Raw genomic sequence first — 18,424 nt, forward strand, 5'->3', positions numbered from 1 at the left:
GACAAGTCAATCTTGTTTTATAATCAACCAACAGTTTTACTATTCACATAGAAACCCCACCTCTTTAATCTTTTTATTCTGTAGTTGGAAAAAATTCTCCCTGGGGAGTTAGGCCATTCAGCCCCTGGAGTCTACAGCAACCCTCTGGGAAGCAGCCCCACCCAAAGATTAAACAGATGCCATCTAATATAGAAGGCACAAAGGAACATTGTTACAGAATGGGATGGTTGGGCTCTCTTATAGCCAGCACCTTCTCAGAAGGCAAATATTACTCAGTCAGATGTATAGCACAGAAGAAACAGACCCTTTGGTCTAACTCATCTATGCTGATGAGATCTAGTAACCTAATCCAGTCCCATTTGCCAGCACTTGGCCCATATCCCTTTAAATCCTTCCTATTCATCTACCCACCCTTTTAAAATTTTACTAGCCACCACTTCCTCTGGCAGCTCATTTTAATACACACCACCCTCTGAGGGTATTGCCCTTTAATATCTTTCCCCCCCTCACCCTAAACCTATGCCCTTCTAGTTCTGAACTCCTCCAGCCCAGGGAAAAGACTGTTTATTTATTCTATCTATGCCTTAATTCAGGCAAAAGGGGTAGAGGAAAGTTAAAGCATTGGGGGGGAAAAAAAAAAAGGGTTTAAAAATTCTTTCCCAGATGCTAAACCTATTCCTCTCCCTACCCACCAAAGTAGGAAAGGGAGGTTTTCACCCATAGTCATGAACTCAGGGATCACATCAGTGAGAATGAGAGAAAGCATAACCAACAGGAACCCAGTAACCAAACTTAATCAGGTGGTCTAGTGGAATTAGCATTTCAGTCAAATCATTCGAGCATTTCCACACTTGCCACCAGTGAACTATTAAAGCTAGAAGTGGCTTCGATAATGGACAATAAAGCAAGATCAACAATATCTTTATTTCAATTTGCACAGAACAGCAATTGAATTTGTTCTAAGTTCCTTCTTCATGGGAATCCGAAGCAATCAAACTAGGGATTACATACATAGGCAGTACCCCATGCCCCACTAACTGCTGTCCTCCAGTGAGAGCCTGTCAAACAGGTACTCTCCCAGCCCATTCTCAGGAGCTCCCAGATGCTTCAGGTTGGTGATGTAGTCCCCAAGTCGCTTGATGATCTCAACCTCCTCATCCAAATAGTGGGTCTCCAGGAAGTCACACAGCTGGAACACAGGAATATTACAGCTCATTACATTAGCACAATCCAAGACAAGTTTATAATTCCCACTGCAAAATAGACTGGACTGTACTAGCTCTTTAAGAGCTAGATCATTTATACTGCAAAGATATTAGTCTTTCAGCTGGTTCGTGCATTTCCTAACAGGAGCCAGTTGTATTGTGATGGACAGTGATCATGCCACTGCAATGGTCCTGAATGGGGATTCAGTGGCCAATATCACTTCAGCACTCCCAGATTACAATCCAAGTTCCTCCTTGACCTTATTGCTGAACAGTTGTAACATTGTAACCATCAGTATGGATCTGGAGTGATCAATGTTAGATCTGGACCAAAAATGTTGCATTATTGAATTGCAAACCCACAGAGACCAACCAGTGAGGTGTTGCCCCAAGGGTGTGGCAGTGATGAGAATGAGGAGGGGGTGAAGCTTACATGAGGGTCAGTCTGGGCAGTGGCCAGTTGGTGTAGATCCAGCAAACTCTGGTTCAGATTCTTCTCCAGATCCAGGGCAACCTGCATTGCCTGCAGACCATTACCCCACTCATCCCTCTCTGGCTTCTGAAACATGGAAACAAAGGACAGTTAAGGATCAGGACAGAACAATTACCAACTATTGGAGGCTGGCTGTACCTTGCCCACTTGTACTTTCTCTTACTGAAGAGTTAGATTGAGAGATGCCTAAACATCACTTTGTAAGTTAGGGTACACATGATTAATGTACAGTAAAGTGTATTGTGTGTAATTTTTGCCAGTACAGCAAGGTCAGACAGGCAAAGCTCCCCATCAGGATGCAATAACCTAGTCACTGACTTGAAGCCACATCGAGATCAGCCATTCCCCTCCCCACCATTCCCACCTTCACATCCTGGAGGAGGACTCTGCCTCCACGCTGATTCTGGAATTTCAGCAGCTTCTCTGCATGTTCCTGCTTCTCCTGGGACTGAGCTTTGAAGAACTGGGAGAAGTGGTGCAGGGCAACATCATCCCGGTCAAAGTACGACATCTGAAAGAGAACCATTTACATCCCATTAACACATCACTGGGCCCAAATGTAGGTCTCAAAGCTGGAAGCAGCCCCTTCCCAGCTTCTCTGATCAGACCATGTTCAGTAGAACCCTTTTCAATTTCCTCAGGTAGATTGAACAGTCTCACTTAACGTCCTGTTCAGTGGAAGGTTAGGCAGTAGATAGTGGACTTCAGTTGCACTACAAATATAGTTGTGAAGTCGTAGCTTTCATGACAAAGTGGAGATTTAGTCTCATTGCATTCGGTATAACAGTGATAGAGATACACAGAGCAGAAATAGGCCCTTCAGCCCAACCTGCCCACACCAACCAGATACCCCAACCTAGTCCCACCTGCCAGTACCCAGCTCATCCCTCCAAACCGTTTCTATTCATAGAAACGTCCAGATGCCTCTTAAATGCTGTACCAGCCTCCACCACTTCCTCTGGCAGCTCATTCTATACATGCATCACCCTGTGCATGAAAAAAAAGGGTGCTCCTTAGGTCTCACTCTTTTCCCCCACCCCATCCTAAACCTATGCCCTCTAGTTCTGGACTCAATCCTATCCATACCCCTCAGCTTTTGACATTCCAGGGAAAACAGTCCCACCCTATTCAACTTCTCCCTATGCTCAAACCTTCCAGCTGTGGCAACATTTAAGGGTTCAGAAAAGATTTACAAGGGTCAGAACATCTTTCCGTTAGGAAGGAGACCAGATTTGCATGCAATATTCCAACAGTAGTCTAATGTCCATTGAGGCATCATTCTTAGTGATTTGGGGAGTGTAGTAGTAGCCAGGATTCGACTGAACACAAAGGTTGGAAAAGGATGATCAGGGCTTCATAAATACTACAGAAGTGGAAGAGAAGGTAATTGTGTTTACAAAATATTCATCTTTCTCCAGGGCAAAACCAGGAAATAAAGTTACAGGAAGGTAGTAAATGTTATTTAATTCAAAGCAAGAATTCTAACAGAAACTGACATTTTTACATTCCATCTGAACCACAAGTCATCTAAATATTTGCATAAAGGAAAAATTAGATACACACAGCTGGTGTCAGAAAGTGATTGTCCAGCAAGTTTAAAACCCAACTGAGTGACTAATGAGGCACATGAGAAAATGCTGGAAAATCTCAGCAGGTCTGGCAGTATCTGTTTTAGATTCCAGCATCCACAGTATGCCTTATTTTAAGGAGGCTCTTGTATTTAAATACACCATAGGAGCAGAAGTTAGGCCATTCAGCCCACCATTCAAATGTGGAATATGGGTTTTGATTGTCAAAGGGATCAAACTTTACAAAGGGGAAAGCAGAAGAATAAGGTTGAGAGAAACACACGTCTTAAATTACAGAATGCCCCAGCCTCCAGTCTTCTGTGGCAATGAATTTTAAAAGATTCACTTCTGACAGTAGTTTCTCATCTGTACCAAAAGGGTCTCCCTTTAGAGCAGTCCTTGTGTCCTGGTCTCTGCTAAGATTGGGATGATGGTTCCATTAGCAGGAGAGACCAGGACCCAAGGGCATAGCTTTAGTGTGTGGACATTAGTCCACTAGATGTCACCATTCACAGACCCCAGTTCATCTCACTGCACTGTCACTCCATTACCCACTACCCCAGGGAATGCAACAAGCACAAATTGTCTCTACGCAGAGAGTGAATGTTATAACTAACCTAGAGAAGCTTTATTTACAGCTTTGAATGGTCAATTATCCATCCCACAGCCCAGTGGAGGTAAAATTAATACAAGCTTGAATTGTTACATAAGACAAAAAACAAGAAACCAACACAGTTGTTTATTAGACCAACATGGTTGAAGTGGGCAAGGGGGTGGGGTTGTTAAGAGGTGAACATTAGTACAGAAGGAAGCCACTCCATCCATCACATCTAACAGGACTCATGAAAATCTTACACCTTTCTCCATAAAAGATGAAGTTTACTTCAACAGGTACCTTAAGTCTTAGTCAGTCAATATGTATTCACTAGGAGTTCAGCCCTGTCACATGAAACAGATATTGGCATTTCCTATATCTAACCAAACCACAGGCATTTCACACTTGCACTTTATGCCTATTTACAGTTGAGACACCAAGAGGGCCCAATAACTGAACAGACCCCCATTTATCAGTCATTAAGAAGTCTTAGTCTTTCCCTCTGCACATTGGCAGCAACTACCTTAAGTATTAGGGTATTCCTCAATTGTTCTAGAGCTTGGAATGTACCATCTACACTCAGCCAGGGTCAACTGACAAAAGTTTCAGGCAGACCAAGAGCATCTTGCATGGATTTGATGGTCCTCCAGACAAAGTCAATGTTTCTCACTGTGCATCCCTAGGAGCAAACCAGGGATTAGAGCTGCTCAGGACAAGCCTCAAAAACACTTTCTCCACACTTCTTTTGCAAAAAGTTATAGTCCAGAAAGAGATGAGAGAGTCTGTAGAGTCCCCTCAACTGCTTCAAAAGCAGTTGAGACACAGACAGACCAGACACATGAGAGATCTCACAGGCACTATCCTTCTCAACACCAGACAAGCCATACCATGAACTCTCCAATTAGTACCAAGTAAGGAAGCATTCCATCAATAACAGTCTGCTCAGGGAACCACATCCTTTTCTCAACAGCAGCATACTCCTTTGGTCATGAGTCTGTCAGGAATGTATTTCTTTAACCATTTCACCACAAGATATAGAACAGTCCAGCTACTTGGAGCATTCCAGTTTCATAGATAAATGTCACTTTAAACAACACTCACCAAAGACTGATAGAGATAGGAGGCAGTGAGCTCCAGGTTAATCTGCTTGTTAACAGCAGCTTCACAATCCTGGTGATAGTTTTGACAAACCTGGGAAGCCATTTTACCAAATGAATCTTCTCCTAACTACTACCAACAACAAATACAACCCTATCACACACCAACTACACTCAAAGCCCCTCTCCCATTGAATTTATACTCCAGGAATTAAGCTGTAATTCAATGACATCATCAGTGATGACCAATCACTCTTGTTAATCAATTGATCAGCTGCCACGTCCAATCAGATTTGAATCAGCCCAGGATGACATTTTTGAACTCAGGAACCAATCAGAATCAATAACTCATCAATGATGGAATTGCTGACCTTTGACCTCCTTTTCTCAAGAGCAAACTCAGAAAGGGTCAGAACTGGAAATGACAGGAAAATGGACGCTAATGTCAAACATACTCTAACTCCTCATTTTGACACCATGTGGGGCAGTATATGAAGAGAAGCATGAAGCCAATTGGCAGAGTTATATTGGTTTGTAACTCTGAGGGGCATATTCCCCTAACATTCCAATAGCAGTGTTGGCAGACCATGGAAAATAGAGCATCATTTTCAGGAAACAGTTTTCAGTCTGTATAAAACAACTGAAATAGTACTTTTATGGGTCATCTAATAAAGGCAACTGATGGTAAATGGACAAATGATGGAACCATCCGCGATTTCACAAGACACAGGAAGCCCCATTTATAAACCAAACCCCAGTGACCTGAGCATCTCAGTGATGTCTATGTCTATGTCTAATCATCCTCGAACTAGTTACTGGATTCATGTTGGTGCCCACCATTGTATTATATCCATATTGAGTTATTCATGGTGTTAAGGATAACCAGAGAGTTTGTGATGAGGTACTTTCTGGCAGGTGCACATCAAATTACATTGAGTGAACAGCACAGACACTGGCCATTCAGCCCAATTGCTCCGGGCTGACGTGCACATAGAGACAATATCGTCTCTAATTGGGGGGAGGGGGGGTGGAGGGTGGGGGCAGAAGATGGGAGATGGGCTGATTCAGTTAGGCAGGGGGCTAACTGGGTGATAGCAGCGAGGAGCCCACAGTACGGCCCACAGAATTCATGGAGCTCCTACCTCCTCAGGCTGGTGGAGCGGTTACTCACAAACCCCACACTAATTCTTTCTCTCCCTCACGTGGAGGAAAGAGATGCCTGTGGCCTTTTGTAGAGTGCAGCAGCTGACCTTATCCAGGGTCAGGATCAGTTCAGAAATTGTTTGAACTCAGTTTCTCGACAATTGTTGGTGTGAAATTATACACTGAGCTTTACCAGGCTGGGACTGGCAGGGTCAAAGGTCAGTACAGCAGGAGTGCACTGTGGGTTTGAAGTTGGGTTTTACAATTGGCCAGTCCTCACTGCTGTCACCACCTTCTACCTGAGCTGACAAGGGATGGATAGACAGCTTTGGTCAATTTGCCCATTTCTTCTTTCTGGTATCAGTGGAATTACTGAGACTGTGTGGGGGAACCCCTTCCTTCTACCTTGAGCAGGAGACAGGTGGGCGAAGGTGTTGGAATAACATGGCAGAAAAACGTATTGCCCCGTTGCATTGCTGCTCCTGGGAATGTGGAACAGGTAAATTAATTTCATAGAATTGAAGCTCCCATTGGGCTCAGTGTGGTTGTGCTGCAGGATCTATTGACACAATTGGTCCGTTGCAGAGGAGACCATTCAGCCCATCATCTGTGCCAGCTCCTTTCACAAGTTTGAACCCACAACCTCAGTCATTGCAAAGGAAGATTTATTCTAATGGAACTTAACTTTTACTGGCCCGTAACTAATGAAGCAATGTATTCAATTCAGGACAGTCTGACATTGAGAGTGTACTCAGAGGGTAGAGATTACTGGGAAAGGAGGGACTTCTTATTTTCATTCCTATCCAGCTATATAAGTCAGTGTTTTCTCAACCCGAGACCCTCCCTTTGTAGGGCCTCCCACCCAACCACGTCCTCTAACCTTAAAAACCAGGGACATATCAGGTAAGCGTCTCTTCTTTTTTTACTTTGTGATTAGGGGACGAGCAGGGATGGCAGTGCAGGGAGAGCAATGTTCCTCCTGCATGATGTTTGAGGTGAGGGACGCTATTAGTGTCCCATCCAAGTACATCTGCAGGAAGGGCACCCAACTCTCGCTCCTCCCAGACCATGTTAGGGAACTGGAGCGGGAGCTGGATGAACTTCGGATCATATGGGAGACAGAGGTTGTGATAGATAAGAGTCACAGGGAAGTAGTTACTCCTAGGCATGAAGAAAGCTGGGTGACAGCTTCGAATGGGGAAAAAACAGTCAGTGGAGGGATCCCCTGTGGTTGTTCCCCTGAAAAACATAGATACCATCATGGATACTGTTGAGTGAGACAACATATCAAGGGTATGCAGTGGGGCCCAAGTCTCTGGCACAGAGCCTGTCCCTGTTGCACAGAAGGGAAGGAGGGAAAGGAGGAGAGTGTTAGTCACTGGGGACTCAATAGTTAGAGGCTCAGACAGAGGGTTTGTAGGGAACGAACGAGACCCGCAGTTGGTGTGTTGCCTCCCAGATGCCAGGGTCCGTGATGTCTCGGATCGTATGTTGGGGTCCTGAAGGGAGAGGGTGACCAGCCTCAAGTTGTTGTCCGTGTAGGTACCAATGACATAGGTAGAAAGAGGGATAGGGATGTAAGGCAGGATTTCAGAGAGCTAGGGTGGATTCTGAGAGCTAGAACAATCAGAGTTGTTATCTCTGGATGGCTACCCGTGCCACGTGATAGCGAGGCAAGAAATAGGGAGAGATATCAGCTGAACATGTGGCTGCAAGGATGGTGCAGGAGGGAGGGTTTCAGGTTTTTGGATAACTGGGCCTCATTCTGGGGAAGGTGGGACTTGTACAAACAGGACGGTCTTCACTTGAACCAGAGGGGAAATTTGTTGGTGCTATTTGGGTGGGTGTAATCTAGCTTAGCAGTGGGATGGGAACTGGAGGTGTAGTTGCAGTGCACAGGAGGATGGGAGTTGGGAGGAATGGTACAGGATTTCAGGGTCACAGGAATGTGCTGGCAGACAGCAAAGTGGTTTGAAGTGTGACCACTTCAACGCCAGAAGTATCTGAAATAAGGTAGGTGAGCTTGCAGCATGGATAGGTACCTGGGACATCAATGTTGTGGCCATTTTGGAGACATGGATAGAGCAGGATGAGGAATGGATGTTGCTGGTTCCAGGGTTTAGATCTTTCATTAGTAACAGGCAAGGTGGTAAAAGAGGGGGAGATGTGGCCTTGTTAGTCAAGGATAGTATAACAGTGGCTGAGAGAACCTTTGATAGGACTCATCTACTGAGGTAGTGTGGGCTGAGGTTAGAAACAGGAGAGGAGAGGTGTTTTTTATAGGCCTCCGCAGAGTTCCAGGGAGGTGGAAGAGAGGATTAGCAAAATTATTCTAGGTAGGAGTGAAAGGAACAGAATGGTCATTTGGTCATTATGGGGACTTTAACTTCCCCAACATTGACTGGAAATGCTAAAAGCTGAAAACGTGTTGCTGGAAAAGCGCAGCAGGTCAGGCAGCATCCAAGGAGCAGGAGAAACGATGTTTCGGGCATGAGCCCTACTTCGGGCTCATGCCCAAAACGTCAATTCTCCTGCTCCTTGGATGCTGCCTGACCTGCTGCGCTTTTCAAGCAACACATTTTCAGCTCTGATCTCCAGCATCTGCAGTCCTCACTTTCTCCTGGAAATGCTATAACTCAAGTACGTCGGATGGATCAGTTTTTGTCCAATGTGTACAGGAGGGTTTCCTGACACAATATGTTGAAGGACCAACAAGAGGGGAGGCCACACTGGATCTGATGCTTGATAATGAACCAGGCCAGGTGTTTGATTTAGTTGTAGGTGAGCACTTTGGAGAGAATGACCATAATTCAGTTATGTTTAGTTTAGCGATGGAAAGGGATAGGTACATGCCACAGGTCAAGAGTTATCGATGGGGCAAGGGCAAATATAATGTGATTAGGCAAGATTTAGGATGCATAGAATGGGGTAGCAAAATGCAGGGGGTGCAGACAATGGAAAGGTGGAACTGGTTTAAGGAACAGATATTGTGTGTCCTTGATAGGTATGTCCCTGTCAGGGAGGGAGGAGGTGATAAGGTAAGGGAACCGTGGTTTACAACAGAAATTGCATCTCTTGTTAAACATAAGAGGGAGGCTTATGTGTTGATGAGGCAAGATGGTACAGATGAGGCGATGGAGTTACAGATCAGCTTGGAAAGATTTAAAGAGAGAGTTAAGAAGAGTAAAGAGAGGACATGAGCAGTCTTTAGCAAATAGAATAAAGGAGGACCCGAAAGCTTTCTATAAAGGTATGTGAGGAATAAAAGGATTAGGGTAGGAATAGGACCAATCAAAGACAGAAGTGGGAAGATCTTTGGATATCGGAGAGGTGCTAAACAAACATTTCACTCAAGAAAAGTAGAGTATTGTAGAGGAGAAGAACGAGGTATGAAATTTTAGAAAGGATGGAGGTTAATTATCAATTTTAGGAGTGAATGGAGACAAGTCCCTGGGCCTGATGGGATTTATCGGAGGATTCTCTGGGAAGCTAGGGAGGAGATAGCGGAGCCTTTGGCTTTGATATTTGAGTCGTCATTGTCTACAGGTTTAGTACCAGAGGACTGGAGGATTGCAAATGTTGTGCCCTTGTTCAAGAAGGGCAGTAGAGATGACCCAGGTTATTATAGACCAGCGAGCCTTACTTCTGTTGTAGGAAAGGTTTTGGAAAGGATTATAAAAGATAAGATTTATAATCATCTAGCAAGCAACAATTTGATTTCAGATAGTCAACATGGTTTTGTCAAGGGCAGGTCATGTCTCACAAATGTCTGAGTTTTTTGAGAAGGTGACCAACCATGTAGGGCAATTGACGTGGTATACATGGACTTCAGTAAAGTGTTTGATAAGGTTCCACATGGTAGGCTATTGGAGAAAATGCAGAGGCATGGAATTGTAGATGATTTAGTGGTTTGGATTAGAAACTGGCTTTCTGAAAGAAGGCAGCGAGTGGTGGTTGATGGAAAATACTCAGCCTGGAGTCCGGCTACTAGTGGTGCGTCAAAAGGATCTGTTTTGGTACCACTGCTGTTTGTCATTTTTTAAAAAAGGCACAGGTGAATAGATTAGTAAATTTTCAGACGACACTAAAGTCGGTGGAGTAGTGGATAGTGTGGAAGAATGTTATGGGGGACTTGGATAAACTGCAGAATTGGGCTGAGAGGTGGCAAATGGAGTTCAATTCAGCTAAACATGAAGTGATGCACTTTGGGAAGAATAACAGGAAGGCAGAGTACTAGGTCAATAGAAAGATTCTCAGTAATGTGGATTTGCAGAGGGATCTTGGAGTCGATCTACATAGATCCCTGAAAGTTACCACCCCGGTGGATAGTGCTGTTAAGGCAGCATTCGGTGTGTGTTAGGTTTCATTGGTAGAGGGACTGAGTTCTGGAGCCACAATATCATACTGTAACTATGCAAAACGCTGGTATGGCCACACTTGGAATATTGTGTACAGTTCTGGTCCCCATGTTTCAGGAAGGATGTGGAAACATTGGAAAAGGTGCAGAGGAGATTTACCAGGATGTTGCCTGGTCTGGAAGGAAGTTTGTAGGAGGAAAGGCAGAGAGACTTGAACTGGTTCTCATTGGCAAGGCAGTAGCTAAGAGGGGATTTGATAGAGACATGAGATGATCAGTGGATTAGCTAGGGTAGACAGTGAAAGTCTTTTTCCCCCTGAGGCTGATAACGTTAGTGTGTAAAAGGGGGCATAACTACAGATTGAGGGGTGATAGATTTAAGGTAGATGTCATTGAATGCCCTACCTGCTAATGTAGTCAACTCAGCCACATTAGGTAGATTTAAACAAACCTTAGATAAGCACATGGATGATTGTGATAGTGTAGGGGGAAAAAAAAAGAGCTGAGAATAGTTCACAGGTCAATGCAACATCAAGTGCTAAAGGGTCTGTGCTGTATTGTTCTACTCACATTCTCTGGACAAAGGTGAAAATGTTATTGTTTTAAACCACTTGCTATGACTGGTCCACACTGGCCCCTGAATACTGAACTGGTGGGGTATATCAGGTGTAGAATGCGAGGGATGAGGCTATAGTTACAGCCCAGGAATAGATAAGTAATGTTAGGCAGAAACATGTGGTAGTTGTAGTGAAAGAAACAATGATATTGCTCCAATGCTCTGGGAAGGATTCCCGAGTTGAGATGAGGAGGAATTGCCTGTTGAACGGATGACTCGAGTAACTCAAGTCACTCAGTTATAGGTGTTTCATGTAGGATCTATAGAATGCTAGCATTGTGATAGGGTCATACAGGACAGAAACAAAAAACATTTACTCCAACTTGTCTATGCTGACCAGATAGCCTAAATAAACCTAGTCCTATTTACCAGCACTTGGCCCACCTCCTTTCTGCTTCACTTACCTAGTCAGATGCATTTTAAAAGGTTGTAATTATACCAGCCTCCACTTCCTCTGGCAACTCATTCCACACAATGAGAATGAAGTTGCCCTATGGGCCCCTTTCAAATCTTTCCCCTCACCCTAAATCTATAGGTTAGAATTTGGAACTCTCCCACCCTAAGAAAGTGACCTGACTATTCACACAGCTCATGGTTTTATAAACCTGAGACAGCCTCAACTTATTTGGCCTCTCCCCAGAGGTAAAGCCCTCCAACATACTCAAGTGTTATCCTGAACTGTCAAGTTTCACAACATCCTTCCTATGGAAGGGAGACCAGAATTGCCCCCAAATAGCCTGTAAGAGCTTTCTGTGGCCTATCCATACCAGCCCTGTAAAAGGAGGAGCTCACTTCATGGATCAGTTCATTAACCTTGTGACTTATGAATATGAAACTACAGCCTAAAGCTGCTTCTCAGGGTCTGGATAGAGCCTCCCCCCCAAATCTAGAGGCTTAAGAATTAGATTGAACTATTGTTTGCTGCAAATCCACTGTATGGAACGGACTCTTCCAGAAACAAGAGGATGGACAACATCAGGGGCAAGATAGGATTGGGGTATTGTTACAGAACAGGTGGGTGCAATCTCTCCAAGAATGCTTGGAAAAAAAATCTATTCCAAAAATCAAAGTGGGCAATAGGGACAGCACAGGTAGTCTGGGAACAGTTGATTGTCATGGATTACACAATTCATGCTGTTTTCACCACCTGACCTCCCCATTGCTGGAGAGAATGTCAGATTAAAATTGCAGTATCTTACACCTGCCATGCTCATGGAAGAGCTGCACATGTGACTCTAAGGAATGGGATAAAAGCACAAAACCCCCAAAATCATGAGCTCCAGTGTAAATCACTGTTGGAACTGGATGGGCTAGAGATTGTTCTGGGACAGATTCCAAACCTAAAGATACTAAGTGAAAATCAAAGACCATTGATTAGAACAGAGCAGGTGAGATCAAATTTTTATTTCCCATCTACTTCAGTAGAAGTTTGTGCTTCCTGGAGGAATTCTCCCAATGGAGAGTTGGATACAAAACGGAGACTGCAGTCAAAGGCCCCACTAACTGCTGTCCTCCAGCGAGAGCCTGTCAAACAGGTACTCTCCTAGCCCATTCTCAGGAGCTCCCAGACGCTTCAGGTTGGTGATGTAGTCCCCAAGTCGCTTGATGATCTCAACCTCCTCATCCAAATAGTGGGTCTCCAGGAAGTCACACAGCTGGAAGGAAGGGAGAGAGAGTGTTAGATATTATAAGATTCTGTTTCTTTACAGCTTATTCTCCAATGTTGAAGTGGTTTCCTGCCTTGTGTCAAAGTTAAACCATTATGTTTCTCCCAGGTTGTTACACCACCTGATGATTCTAACAGTTTACCAGGCAGTATGAATGTTGAGACCTTGTTGTGCAAGAAATTATTTGGACTGTAGACATTGAGGTAATGTTAATAGAAATGTAGTAGTTAGCCAGCTCCTACAAGTGAGTGGATGTGATTTCATCATCAAAATGCAGGATAAAGTATAACCAGGGTCCACAAGGCGTTGCACACCCTCAGGTAAAGCAACTGAGCGTAGACAGGCAGGAACAGGACACCTTCAGCAGTTCATAGTACAAAACACTAAAGGCCCAGGAGTGGGGCTTGAATCTAACACTGAGCTCAAGTTAGAACATACTAGAATATAGTGATATACAACAATGCTGGTTCCCCAATTGGTCTGTGGGTCTCTGCAATGATCAGGCCAGTGAGGTATTGCCCTGAGGGTGTGGCAGTGATGAGAATGAGGTGGCGGTGAAGCTTACATGAGGGTCAGTCTGGGCAGTGGCCAGTTGGTGTAGATCCAGCAAACTCTGGTTCACATTCTTCTCCAGCTCTAGGGCAACCTGCATTGCCTGCAGACTGTTACCCCACTCATCCCTCTCTGGCTTCTGAAACATGGAAACAAAGGACAGTTAAGGATCAGGACAGAACAATTACCAACTATTGGAGGTCTGCTGTACCTTGCCCACTTTACTTTCTCTTACTGAAGAGTTGGATTGAGAGATGCCTAAACATCACTAAGTTAGGGTACACTTGATTAATGTACATTAAAGTGTGTCATCTTGGCCAGTACAGCAAGGTCAGACAGGCAAAGCTCCCCTTCAGGATGAGCAAACCCTGTTACTGATGGCTTGAAGCCCCATCACGAAAGCAGCCATTCCCCTCCCCAACATTCCCACCTTCACATCCTGGAGGAGGACTCTGCCTCCACGCTGATTCTGAAATTTCAGCAGCTTCTCTGCATGTTCCTGCTTCTCCTGGGACTGAGCTTTGAAGAACTGGGAGAAATGGTGCAGGGCAACATCATCCTGGTCAAAGTACGACATCTGAAAGAGAACCATTTCCATCCCATTAAACACATCACTGGGCCCAATTCTTGTTGGCAACTGAAACCAACCCTTTTCCAGCTGCTGTCTGATCAGACCATGTTCAGTAAGAATCCTTTTCTATTTCCTCAGGTAGATTGAAGATGCTCACCTAATGTCTATTCAATGGAAGGTTAGTCAGATGTACAGCATGGAAACAGACCCTTCAGTCCAACCCATCCATGTCAACCAGATATCCTATCCCAATCTACTCCCACCTGCCATTACCCAGTCCATATCACTTAAACCCTTATTCACATATCCATCCAAATGCCTTAAAAAAGTGTTACAATTGTACCAGCCTCCACCACTTCCCCCATCAGCTCATTCTATACACATACCACCTCCTGTGTGAAAAGTTGCTGCTTAGGCCTCTTTCTCCTCATCCTAAACCAATGCCCTCTAGTTCTGGACTCTGACCCCAGGGAAAAGACTGCCATTTAACCAATTCATGCCCCTCAATTTTGTAAGTGAAGGTCACCCCTCAGCCTCTGACGCTCCAGGGAAAACAGTCCCAGCCTGTCCTGCCTCTCCCTTAATTCAAATCCTCCAACCCTGGCAACATCTTTGTGGAATCTTCTGAACCCTTAAGTTTCACAACATCTTTGATAGAAAGGAGAGCAGAATTGCACATAATAATCCAGTGGCCTAACCAATGCCCTATACAGCCACAACATGACCTCCCAACTCCTGTACTCCATTCTGACCAATAAAGGAAAGCATACCAAACGCCTTTGCTATCTTATCCACCTGCACCTCCACTTTCAAGTATGAACCTGCACTCCAAGGTCTTTGTTCAGCAACACTCCCAAGGACCTTACCATTAAGGTGTACAAGTCCTGTTAAGATTCACTTTCCCAAAATGGAGCACCTCACATTTAATCAGAATTAGAGTCCACCTTCCACTTCAGCCTATTGGCCCATCTGGACAAGATCCTTTGGAATCTTAGGTAACCTTCTTCACTGTCCACTACTCCAATTTTGGGGTCATCTGCAAACTTACTAACCAAGTCTTATGCTCACATCTAAATCATTTAGATGTGAAAAAGTGGAGGACCCAGCACTGATTCTTGTGGCACTCCACTGGTCATAGGCCTCTAGTCTGTGAAACAACCTTCCACCACCCACCCACTCTACCTTTGAGCCAGTTCTGTATCCAAGTGGCTAGTTGTCCTGTATTCCATGAGATCTAACCTTGCTAGTCAGTCTCCCATGGGGAGACTTGCCAAACACCTTACTGAAGTCCATATAGATCACATCTAACACCACCCTTAAATCAAAAACCTCAATCAAGTTAGAGACATGATTTCCCATGCAAAGCCATGTTGACTATCCCTCATCAGTCACCACCTTTCCAAATATATACTGTCCCTCAAGATTCCCACCAGACTCAGTGGTCTATAGTTCCCTGGCTTGTCCTTAAAAGGTACACTACATTAGCCAACCACCTGTCTTCTGGCACCTCACCTGTGACTATTGATGATATAAATCTCTCAGCAAGGGGCCCAGCAATCACTTCTCTAGCTTCCCAGAGCTCAGGTACACCTGATCAGGTCCTGGGGATTTATCCACCAGCTAGTAGGTAGTGGAACTGATGTCCAATACAGAACTTGTAGACATGATAGCTTGTGGCAGAGTCCAGATTTGGTCTCACATTCAGTATAATATCAAGGCATCATTTTGATGAATTGGGAAATGAAATATTAGCCAGGATACAACTGACCACGAGAAAAACATCAGGAAAGGTGATCAAGAGCTTCACAAATATGAAAGGTCATTTTTAAAAAAGATGAGCAATATTCAATTGTCTCCAGGGGAATAACAGTACAGGTTGTAGGAAGGTAGTAAAATGTTACTCAATTCAAAGCAATTCTAACAGTAGCCAACATTTTTACATTCCATCTGAACCACAAGTCACCTAGATATTTGCATAAAGGAAGAGTCTAGATATACACAGCTGGTATCAGAAAGTGATTGCACAACAAATTTAAAACCCAACTGGGTGATTACTGAGTTTTGAAGAGATGAGAGGAGGCCATTCAGCCCACTCCATTCAAACATGGCAGATGGGTTCTGGATTGTCAGGAGGATAAGACTTAATGAGAAAACAGAATGGGGTTGAGAGAGAAACATGGTTTAATTTACAGAATGACCCAGCCTCCAGTCTTCTGTGGCAATGAATTCTAAGATTCACCTCCAAAGAAGTTTCTCATCTGGTCAAAAAGAGATCTCCCTTTAAAAGCTGCCCTCTTGGGTCCTGGTCTCTGCTAATGGAACAATCTTTGCAGTGTCCTAACATTGGAATGATGGTTCCATTAGCAGGAGACAGACCCAAGGGATAAGCTTTAGAATGCCAGACATTGATCTACTGGATGGCACCATTCAGACATCAATTCACCTCACTGCACTGAGTCACTCCATTACCCACTTCCCTGGGGAATGCAACAAGCACAAGTTGTGTTCAGGCAATGGAGGTCATAACTAACCCAGGAAAAAACTTCCAGATCTTGGAATGGTCAGTTATCTATCCTACAGCTCAGTGAAGGTACAATTAATACAAGCTTGGATTGTTACATATTAGGACAAGTAGTCAATTAGAAGGAAACTTAATATTGTCCATTAGACTAATATTGATGAAGGGGGCAAGAGGTGAGCATCAGCACAGAAGGAAACCATTCCACCCATCACACCTAACAAGACTAGTGAAAGTTAGATTTCACCATAAGGAAATAAGTTTTGCTTCATAAAAAGGTGCCTTTTAAGTTTTATTTATAACCCTCCTATAGGTAGGAAGTAAGAGTTCAGCTCTCCACAGTATCACATGAATAAGTGATTGGCATTAGCTATAAACAAACCACAGGCATTTCACTTGCACATTATCCCTATTTACATAGGAGACACCAGAAGGGCCCAATAACTGAACAGACCCCCATTTAACATTAGAGGATCTTAGTGATCTTCCCCCTCAGCACCTTAGCAGCAACTGCCCTCAGCTTTAGGGCAGCTCATGTACCATCTACACTCAGATTCAACACCTTGACCTGGAAGATCAAGTTTCAGGTAGACCAAGAGCATCTTTCCCAATTGATGGTCCTCCACACCAAGTCAGTGTTTCTCAGTGCACATCCCCAGGAACAAGCCATGGAGTAGAGAGCTCCTCAGGACAAGCAGCAGCAAAAAAACTGGAATATTTCCTCCACATTTCTTTTTCAAAGGTACATTCCAGAAGATGTGAGTCAGTACAGCCCCCTCAACTGCTTTAAAAAGACACATGGACAGACCAGGCATTATCCTTCTCATCAGCAGTCAAGCCATATCTTGGTGCTTGCTAGAAGAAGCTAGTGAGGAGGCATTCCATCAAATAACATTGATAGCCTGCTCAGGGAAACATATCACAGGATCCACTTTCTTTTCCTCAAGGACAGTATTTGTTAAATACTTTCTGATGGGGTTTTTCCCTTTAAACATTACAGCACAAGGATCAGGAGGTAGAGAACAGTCCAGCTACTTGGAGCATTCCAGTTTCATAAATAGATGAAACTTTAAACCAAAACAACACTCACCAAAGACTGATAGAGATATGAGGCAGTGAGCTCCAGGTTAATCTGCTTATTAACAGCAGCTTCACAATCCTGGTGATAGTTTTGACAAACCTGGGAGGCCATTTTACCTAACTACCACCAACAAACACAACCCTATCACACACCAACTATATCCAAAGCCCCTCTCCCATCGACTTTATACCCCAGGAATTAAGCTGTAATTCAATGACATCATCAATGATGACCAATCACTCTTGTTAATCAATTGATCAGCTGCCACATCCAATCAGATTTGAATCAGCGCAGGATGACATTTTGGAACTCAGGAACCAATCAGAATCAAAAATTCATCAATGATGGAATTGCTGATGGACCTTTGACCTCCTTCTCAAAGGCAAATTCAGAAAGAGTCTGAACTGGAAATGACAGAAAAATTGACACTAATGTAAAACATTCTGTAATTCCTCATTTGACACCATGTGGGGCAGAATATGAAGAGAAGCATGAAGCCAATTGGCAGAGTTATATTGGTTTGTAACTCTGAGGGGCATATTCCCCTAACATTCCAATAGCAGTGTTGGCAGACCATGGAAAATAGAGCATCATTTTCAGGAACCAGTTTTCAATTGGTATAAAGCAACAGAAGTAGTGTGTTTATGGGTCACCCAATAGAGGCAACTGATGATAAATGAACAAATGATGGAACCTTCTGTGATTACCTTGCAGATTTCACAAGACGCAGGAAGCCCCATTTATAAACCAAACCCGAGTGACCTGAGTAACTCAGTGATGTCTATGTCTATGTCTAATCATCCTTGAACTAGTTACTGGGATCATGTTGGTGCCCACCATTGTATTATATCCATGTTGAGTTATTCATGGTGTTAAGGATAACCAGAGAGTTTGTGATGAGGTATTTTCTGGCAGGTGCACATCAAATTACATTGAGTGAACAGCACAGACACTGGCCATT

At 44.0% G+C, this 18,424-nt stretch overlaps 2 protein-coding genes across 2 annotated transcripts; both read right to left on the minus strand.

The window, feature by feature from the left end:
- Positions 1-1,033: 1,033 nt before the first annotated feature.
- LOC132831142 (ferritin, middle subunit-like) lies at positions 1,034-5,064 on the minus strand. The gene is made up of 4 exons (XM_060849139.1): positions 4,963-5,064; positions 2,063-2,209; positions 1,639-1,764; positions 1,034-1,189 (listed from the first exon to the last, which is right to left on the minus strand). Exons 1-4 carry the CDS (start codon positions 5,062-5,064, stop codon positions 1,034-1,036), a joined length of 531 nt encoding a protein of 176 aa, XP_060705122.1.
- Positions 5,065-12,573: 7,509 nt separating this feature from the next.
- On the minus strand, positions 12,574-17,574 carry LOC132831322 (ferritin, middle subunit-like). Its single transcript, XM_060849403.1, has 4 exons — positions 17,473-17,574; positions 13,724-13,870; positions 13,307-13,432; positions 12,574-12,729 (listed from the first exon to the last, which is right to left on the minus strand). The coding sequence occupies exons 1-4, from the start codon at positions 17,572-17,574 to the stop codon at positions 12,574-12,576; spliced, it is 531 nt and encodes a 176-aa protein (XP_060705386.1).
- Positions 17,575-18,424: the final 850 nt, after the last annotated feature.

This window comes from Hemiscyllium ocellatum, chromosome 33 (assembly GCF_020745735.1).
Source record: "Hemiscyllium ocellatum isolate sHemOce1 chromosome 33, sHemOce1.pat.X.cur, whole genome shotgun sequence".
Classification (NCBI taxonomy): Eukaryota; Metazoa; Chordata; class Chondrichthyes; order Orectolobiformes; family Hemiscylliidae; genus Hemiscyllium; species Hemiscyllium ocellatum.